The sequence below is a fragment of the Melopsittacus undulatus genome, assembly GCF_012275295.1.
Source record: "Melopsittacus undulatus isolate bMelUnd1 chromosome W unlocalized genomic scaffold, bMelUnd1.mat.Z SUPER_W_unloc_1, whole genome shotgun sequence".
Lineage (NCBI taxonomy): Eukaryota > Metazoa > Chordata > Aves > Psittaciformes > Psittaculidae > Melopsittacus > Melopsittacus undulatus.
In genome coordinates, this window is record NW_022993942.1 from 167,358 (window position 1) to 176,467 (window position 9,110).

Sequence of the window (9,110 nt, forward strand, 5' to 3'; positions counted from 1 at the left end):
CTACCAGCTGACTGATGCCCAGCCAGTACCCAAGCAATGGCAGCCCAAACAAAAATTCCCCCCCCCTAGTTTTTATTGCTGAGCATGATGTCATATGTTGCCGCGGCCAGGTGGAGGGGAGAAAACACCGATACGATGTAGATTCACAAAATGCTCCATTTATTGATTACAAGGCTGCTCTTAATATACTGTCTTACACGCGATCACGCATTACTTGATTGGCTGCTTCACTTTGCCCACGAGGGGTACACGCTCCACTTTACCTCTCCTGATTGGTTTCACACCTTCGCTTCAGCTTAGCGTTACATCATGCTTCTGGCATCTTGTTATTGCATTCCTGTTTTGCTGATCTTGACGCTTCTTCTTTTAGCCTGGGGTCAGAGGTTCACTTTCTCACAGCTTGCTGTAAGCCTGTTAAAGCGCCCATGCTCGACCCCCAACAATATGTCATGGAATATCCTGTGGGTCAGTTAGGGTCAACTGTGTACCATCCCAACTTCTTGCACACCTTTGGCCTACTTGCTGACAGGGCAATATGAGAATCAAAAAAGGCCTTGATGTCTTGAAGCACTGCACAAAAATAGCTAAAACATCAGTCTGTTATCAACACTTTTCATCACAAATCAAAACCATAGCACCATAAAAGCTACTATTAAGAACTATTACTATTAACTCTAGCCCAGCTAAAACCAGTACACCAGGTTACTTGTTATGTGAATGACTAACAAACAACATTTTTTCTGTAAGGATCACTACAGGGGTCATCTTTGATTTCTTCTTCTGAAGCTGTTTTGCTTCAGAAAAATATCTGAATATTTACTGGAGTAGAACTTAAATCTGATATTCCTGCAGTCAGTGTGAACATTCTAATCAGCAGAATTTAATTTTAATCTTGCACTTCATCTCTCTGGAGCAATGAATGTTAATTCCATACCATTCACATCATGCCCAGATCCTACTTTTCGAATACACCATCACTCTTAAGTCCACCCCTCGATCATGAGACATCTCTATGTTGCATCTCTGGACTGATAGCCTGAAGTATCTGGGCCCACCAGGCTCAAAATCATTCAGCGTCCCCTTCAGCAGTTCTACAGCTTGCTGCTGGGGACTCCATACAGCTGCCTTCCACCTCCAATGCTTCCAAAGCACTGGAGGGGCCCAGTGGATCAGATACCTGGCCATACTGTCCCACATGCCCTGCCACTCATGACTGTCCAGCCTTGGGGACAGTCTCCTGGTGCTCCTATATCCTTGTCTAACCCTAGACAAGACCCAAACCTGACTCTGCTTAACTTTTGGGATCAGACAAAATGATTGTGGATAGAACACACTCTGTGTGTGTGCCACCATGCTGACCCCTATAACAATCAGCAGGCAGGTCCCAAGGGCACCCAAAAGCCATTCAAAACCATCAGAACTCTCAAATGATGCTGCTGCACTTGTCACTGGTGCTGATGTAGCTGCCGTGCTTGCCAGCTCTCCCACCACCAGCTTCTTTTCTCCTGAGTCCGGATCTTCCTTCTCTGCCTTACTGGGAAATGCTGCGTGGTCTCCTGTATCCTGCTGGGGCTTGGCGGGTGACTTCTGGAAAATATTCTCAGACGCTGTGGGGTTCGGAATGGCAGCGGGACTCGGTTCCTCCACTGCCTCACTGGGAAGTTCTGCGTAGTCTCCTGCATCCTGCTGGGGGTGGGACGCTCTCGGCCGTTGGAGGGTTGGGAACGGCCGCGGGACTCACCTCCCCCACTGCCTGGTCGCGCTGCTCAGCTACCACCCTGCTCCGCTCCTCCCCCGCCTGCTCCCACTGCTCTGCCACAGCCATTTGGCTCCCCGTGCCGCTCTCCCTGGCAGCATCAGCTGCCGGCAGCTCCCGGGGCCGCTCCTTGCTGGCTTCACGCAGCTCCACGCAGACGACGACGAGGATAAGGACAAGGACGGCGAAGAGCAGCGGGACAGCCTGGTACAAGTCCAAGTCCACGGCCACGTCCATCCCCCCCTGCTGCCGGAGCCCCACCCTATTACAAGCCTTCGACACAAAGTACAGTGAAACAAAAGCTTTAGCATGATCGACAAACACAAACACATCCAATCCATACACAAAGTACCCGGCAAAATCCCGAAACAGCAAGATCCACAGAAAAACCTCTAAGAGCCAATAAATCAGCATTGTGACAAGAGACCATAAATCTGCTCAGATCTGTTCTTATCTCAAACCCTCGTGCCCCACGTTGGGCGCCAAAAATGTCGTGGTTTAAACCAAGTCCCCTAACTCCCGGAGAGTTAGGAAGGAGAATCCAAAGAATGTAGCCCCCACGGATTGAGATAAGAACGGTTTAATTGCTAAGGCATAACACAAAACCCCTACTGCCATTTACTACTACAAATGATAATGATACAGCAAACAGCAAGTGAAAAGAATACAACACCCCACCAGCCACCAACCCATAACTCACTCCACCCTGCCCGGCTGAGCACTGCGTGCTCCCTCCTCCATTTTCCTCTCCATCTCCATCCCTCCAGCTTTCTCCTTCCCCGTATGCATCCTGGGCATCACGTGCTATGGTATGGAATACCTCATGGCCTAGCCTGGGTCAGGTGTCCTGTCTCTCCTTCCTCCCAGACTCCTCTCTGTTGGGGGTCGAGCATGGGCGCTTTAACAGGCTTACAGCAAGCTGTGAGAAAGTGAACCTCTGACCCCAGGCTAAAAGAAGAAGAAGCGTCAAGATCAGCAAAACAGGAATGCAATAACTAGATGCCAGTAATTGCAGAAGCATGATGTAACGCTAAGCTGAAGCGAAGGTGTGAAACCAATCAGGAGAGGTAAAGGGGAGCGTGTACCCCTCGTGGGCAAAGCGAAGCAGCCAATCAAGTAATGCGTGATCGCGTGTAAGACAGTATATTAAGAGCAGCCTTGTAATCAATAAACGGAGCATTTTGTGAACCTACATCGTATCGGTGTTTTCTCCCCTCCACCTGGCCGCGGCACCCCTCCTCCACCTGGCTGGAAAAAACCTTAAACAAAAACACCCTTAAAACATGCTCAAACCATGACAGTTAAATAACATATAAAGTTGAACTCCACCTCTGAAACTCAACCCTGTGTATTCAGTAACTTAAAGATATACAGTGAGAGTACTTAAGACATTTTTCACTTGCATTTGGAGAAGAGAGTTTTCTATTTTAACTCTAAATCATGCCTCACAAGAATTTAAAAACAGTTTAATACCTGTATGACCACATACAATGGACATAGAGTGAAAAGTTTTGATATGTTGGGAAACATAGACTGTGCCTTGCAGGTATGACAGAGAGAATTCTCTTATGTGTGAGTACTTGGCTAAATATCTGTAAATTAGCTATGTAATCTGAGCACCCCTCAGAACAAAGCTAGGATGAGTGGTACCTTTAGCGAAGTATCTGTGTGAACGTGGACACCACCTCAGCTTGTTAGAAAAAGGGTGAAATTTTATGTTAAAAATAATTATATTTGTAAGTTTGTAAATCAATAGGCCTTTATACATTGTAATTTTGCTGTTCTGTACCTTAGTTAATAGTTTTGTACTTTAGTTGTAACATTGCTGTTCTGTACCTTAGTTGTAATTTAGGCATGGGTGGATTTAAGAAAGTATTGTAAAACCTTATCCAAGCAGAACATACAGATTGACCAGAGGCAGCCAAGTGAAAACAAGAGAATACTGGCATCCACATAATGGTTGGGGCCTGTCCAAAGAACAGACAGGTCAAAAAGGACAAAGCGAGGAAGACTTCTTACTTCATCTGAGGAAGACTCCTTACTTCATCAGGATGACCACCAGAGGGGGACTACGCAAGCGCAGAAGAGGCTGATGTCGTAATAGACTGATGAGGCTATCCCTGATGCATATGTATTAGTTAAGGTAGCAATTTAGGTTGAATATGCATTAATTGTGAAACTTTTGATGTATAAATTGCGAGCGCGATTTGACGAGGTCAAAGCCAGATTTGGGCGAGCGCCCCTGGTTTCCCAGCACTGCAATAAAGCTCCTCATATAATCATTCCGGTGGTTATGTGTCTGTTCTTACGCTAACAGACTCACTGGTATCACGACTGGAACCAGGAACAGGACCCACGGCAGTGCAGCTCCGTCATACTCCCTAACAATCGTCAACAAACACACAAATGCGGGTGAGAAAGGTGGAGCGCGCCCCCTTCTTCACTGAACACCACGTCTATAAAACTATGGAGGCTCACCCGGAAATGCTTCTATGAGGGCGGTACTAGGCATCGTGGTTGCTCTCGGGTGTGCAATGCGCTTCCTTGGTTAGGTTTTTTCTTCGTTACCGATTGGCACCGCAGGCATCTTCCTCCGGGTTTTATATCTGTTGGCCTCCGATGCGGGGCTGCCCTCTTTCTTCTCTGGTCAATCTCGGTTACTGTTAGTCCCTTTTGTATGCTGAGTGATGCTGTTACAGAGCTCCGGAACCGTGGTATTGTGGGGGTGGCTGACGCTGCTGCTGCTGGTGGCCTGCACTCTGAGATCACTTTTGAGCTGCCTGACAATGCCAGGCAATGCTTCTACAAGGAGATTATCCAGGGCAGTAAGTGCACTCTCGAGTTTCAGGTACTTCTTGCTTCCCTCGGCCCCCGGGCAATCTCTTATTATTTCATTTTACTGTTAACATTAGGGATTTAATAGCTTAATACCTATTTAAATTGGAGGGCACTTATATTATGCAAACAGACTAACATCTATTGTTTCTGGTCCTTGGCAACTCTGAATAAAAGTTTACAACATTATAAGTTTGCATAGATACTTAAATATTTCAAATAAAATGTCTACTATTTTAGAAAGATTCTGTATGCATATAAAAGGCTATGCCTTCGGATAGAAGTCTCTTCATCCTTCAGGATGCTTTATGTTAAAGGCAAAAAGTTTGGAACAAGGATTAAATTTAACTACTACCTTGAGAATCATCGGAATAGTAAGCTATGAATATCTAAACTGCCAGTTACTCTTGCTGTGGAGGTAGGATAGCTAGTCTCATTCTACAGAACAGTGTGCTATGTATAGATATCATGTGTTCAGCTGTAATTTTTCTTTTTAGTAGTTGGTGCAGTGCTGTGTTTTTGACTTTAGTCTGACAATAGTGTTGATAACACACCAATGTTAAGTAGTGCTGACCCCAATCAAGGACTTTTCAGTCTCTTGCTCTGCTGCTGAGGAGGGGCATGGGAAGCTGGGAAGAAGCAGAGACAGGACACTTGACCCAAAGTAGCCAAAGGGGTATACCATACCACAGCATGTCATGCCCAATATAGAAACTGGGGGGATTTACCTGGAAGGCCCAAATAGCTGCCCAGGTTGGGCTGGGTATCGGTCAGTGTGTTGTGAGCAAATGTATTGGGCATCACTTGTGTTTATTGTTTTTTTCCCTTTCCTCTTTTAGTTTTATATTCTCTCCCTTTGTTGTTTCCCTTATCACTATTATTATTGGTGATAGCAGTAGTGGTTTTGTGTTATACTTTAGTTATTGGACTGTTCTTATTTCCACCTGTGGGATTTACATTCTTTCTATTCTCCTCCCCATCCCTCCGGGAGCAGGGGGGAAGGAAGGAGGGGAGTGAGCCAGCAGCTGTGTGGTTCTGAGTTACTGGCTGGGCTTAAACCATGACAACAGACCAATAGTAAACAAAGGCTGGTAATACTTGAGACAATAATATGAAATTTTGAGTTGCTTGTAGGCATAATCATAATGTGCTGGTTTTGGAAAAAATACCGTCATTAATTGTGCAGGAGTGAGGCAGCAGACTCTCTAGAACATTGCTCTGTTGATATGCACGTATGAAAACAAGCCAGGCTGTAATACCTGTTCTACTGGACATATGCCATTCTTGCAACATAAAGCAGCTTGACCTAATAGGCTAGTTAGACAGTTTAGGCCATACATATAGGATGTGTTTTTGCATTTTGGCAATATCAACTTGCCGAATAAGTTGTGTGTCTGGGCTTATGGATATAGTAAAGTACTGATTTATTAAAGTAATGTCTGCCAAATCAAATGTCATCTATTCTAACCTTTGCTATAGTACCAGTATCTTAAAATTAAGTAACTAAAATTTTCTTCATAAACTGTTAGAAGACATAGTTGATATCAAGATGTTTTAAATAGGGGAATATGTATTTTGAATTGTTCTGTGAGTCTTCCATAAGATGAGGTTTTTTGCAAGCTTGTATCAAATTATTTTTAAATTAATGTATTTAATTTTAAAACGTTTGTTAGATTAAACAATTTGCAGTGCTAGTTGGATGTCCATTTTGCTCAAGACAATTTATTGTTGTTTTCAGGTGATCACTGGAGGTCATTATGATGTTGACTGTCAGTTGGAAGGTCCTGATGGTGCTGTATTTTACAAAGAGATGAAGAAACAATATGATAGTTTCACATTTACTGCATCCAGAAATGGAACATACAAGTTCTGCTTCAGCAATGAGTTCTCTACTTTCACACACAAAACTGTGTACTTTGCTTTCCAGATTGGAGAAGATCCACCACTATTTCCTAGTGAGAACAGAGCAACAGCATTTACTCAGGTAAAATATTGTTGTGTTTGACAGCAACTGTTAGGTGGATGGAATGTTTATGAAATTCATGAGGAATTACTAAGTATTTATGTGGAAATTAGGGAAAATATACAGTGGCCTAGGGTTTAAGGGAACTTTTTTATGTCATGGTTCTATATCTGTGGAAGTGTGGATTTTATAAAGCATAAAATATCAGTGGATCAGGGTTTTCAAAGTTCCTTCACTTTGGAGAGGCTTTGAGAAAAATTTGTTATATTAAAATAATTTAGGGTCTTTTTCAGAGGGGAAGACTTGAATGGTTTATCACTTATGTAACTGGGAAGAGAATTCTAGCCAAATAAAAAAAAATCAACAAAATCAGTAATAATTAACTGGTTTCTAGATAAGTAATAAGAAACTTAAGTGGCAAAGCAGTATTCTTACTCCAAACTTCTTTCCTCATGATCCCATCTTTCTTCCGAATTTTAGTTTTACACCACTTCTGCCCAAACTAAACCAGATAACTTAACCTGGAACAGAAACTTCACAACTTCTCACATTTTGTTGTGGTTTAAGCCCAGCCAGTAACTCAGAACCATGTAGCTGCTTGCTCACTCCCCCACTTCTCTCCCTGCACCTGGAGGGATGGGGAGGAGAATGGAAAGAATGAAAATTTCACAGGTTGAGATAAGAACAGTCCAGTAACTAAGGTATAATACAAAACCACTATTTACTACCACCAATAAAAATAATAATAACGATAAAGGAAAGAAAAAAGACAAACCCACAAGTGATGCCCAATACACTTGCTCACAACTGATACTCAGCCCAACACGAGCAGCCATCTGGGTCTTCTGGGTAAATCCCCCCAGTTTCCATACTGGGCATGATGTGCTGTGGTATGGGATACTCCTTTGGCTAGTTTGGGTCAGGTGTCCTGTCTCTGCTTCCTCACGGCTTCCCATGCCCTCCTCAGTGGCAGAGCATCAGACTGAAAAGTCCTTTATCGGGGTGAATGTTACTTACCAACAACTAATACATCAGTGTGTTATCAGCACTGTTCTCAGACTAAAGTAAAAAACACAGCACTGCACCAGCTACTAAGAAGGAGAAAAATAACTGTTACAACTGAACCCAGGACACATTCTTACACTATAGTGTACTGTTACCAAACTTCAATTTAAAGAACCATTTTAAATTCTTGGACATGACACCTGTTTTACTAGTTTGAACACAATGCCATCTTCCTCACTTGAATTTACTCCATGTAAGTTTGCAGTGGCTGAAGATTTGTAATGAGTAGGTGACTTACTGTGAATTCAGTTATATTTTTTTATTTTACTAACCATACCCTGAGCTGCATCACAAGAAGCATGACCAGCAGGTCAAAGGAGATGATCCTGTCCCTCTACTCTGCTCTCATGAGACCTCACTTGGAGTACTATGTACAGTTCTGGTGATCCTCAACATAAGAAGAGCATGGAACTGTTGAAGCAAGTCCAGAGGAAGGCCAGGAGGATGATCAAGGGGCTGGAGTACCTCCCATATGGAGACAGGCTGGGAAAGTTGGGGTTCTTCAGCCTGGAGAAGGCTGTGTGGAGACCTCATAGCAGCCTTCCAGTATCTGAAGGGGGCCTATAAGGGTGCTTGGGAGGGACTCTTCATTTTAGGGACTGTAGTGATAGGGCAAGGGGTTCAGACTTTAACAGGGGAAGTTTAGGTTAGATATAAGGAAGAAATTCTTTACTGTGAGGCTGGTGAGACACTGGAATGTGCTTCCCAAGGGAGTCATGAATGCTCCATCCCTGGTGGTGTTCAGGGTGGGGTTGGACAGAGCCTTGGGTGGCATGGTTTAGGATGAGGTGTCCCTACCCATGGCAGGGGGGCTGGAACTAGATGATCTTAAGGTCCTTTCCAACCCTAACTGCTCTATGATTCTATAATCTTAAGGTCCTTTCCAGCCCTAACTATTTCATGATTCTATGGTTCATACATTTGATTTCATGCATTTCATTCTGACAGTGGACTGAGATAATCTTTCATCTGTAAAGGTATGTGAATCTTATTTCTAAATATAAAGCCGTAAAACTTCACAGAATAAACATTAGAAGGGATTTTTAACAGAGCTGTTTGTTTTCTTCTCTAGATGGAATCTGCGTGTGTTTCAATTCATGAAGCTTTAAAGTCTGTCAATGATTATCAGACTCATTTCCGGTTGAGAGAAGCACAAGGCCGCAGCAGAGCAGAGGATTTAAACACAAGAGTCACCTATTGATCAATATGGGAAGCAATAATTCTTCTTGTAGTTAGTATTGGGCAGGTATTTTTCCTCAAAAGCTTCTTCTCAGAAAAAAGAACCATGACAACCCATGTTGGATCATAACTGGTAGTTATGCTTCAGGTCATTGTGCTATTTGCTTGTGAAATTACTGTTCTCCAATTAATTGAAGGTAGAAAAGGAACTAAATATGTGAAGCATCTAAATGTCTACCCCTCCTCATTGATTAAATTCAAAAAGCATACCCCAAAAGTTACGAAAGGGACACCCAATTTGAAATATAAACA

General features: G+C 43.3%; 1 protein-coding gene across 1 annotated transcript; it reads left to right on the forward strand.

The window, feature by feature from the left end:
- Nucleotides 1-3,233: 3,233 nt before the first annotated feature.
- LOC117438188 (transmembrane emp24 domain-containing protein 7-like) lies at nucleotides 3,234-8,820 on the forward strand. The gene is made up of 5 exons (XM_034073662.1): nucleotides 3,234-3,302; nucleotides 4,074-4,168; nucleotides 4,340-4,604; nucleotides 6,330-6,575; nucleotides 8,692-8,820. Exons 1-5 carry the CDS (start codon nucleotides 3,234-3,236, stop codon nucleotides 8,818-8,820), a joined length of 804 nt encoding a protein of 267 aa, XP_033929553.1.
- Nucleotides 8,821-9,110: the final 290 nt, after the last annotated feature.

Coding starts and splice junctions, on each gene's coding strand:
- LOC117438188 (XM_034073662.1), top strand. CDS start 3,234: ATGACCACATACAATGGACATAGAGTGAAAAGTTTTGATATGTTGGGA. Junction 4,169..4,339: donor CAACAAACACACAAATGCGG/GTGAGAAAGGTG, acceptor TTGGCACCGCAG/GCATCTTCCTCCGGGTTTTA. Junction 6,576..8,691: donor GAGCAACAGCATTTACTCAG/GTAAAATATTGT, acceptor TTTCTTCTCTAG/ATGGAATCTGCGTGTGTTTC.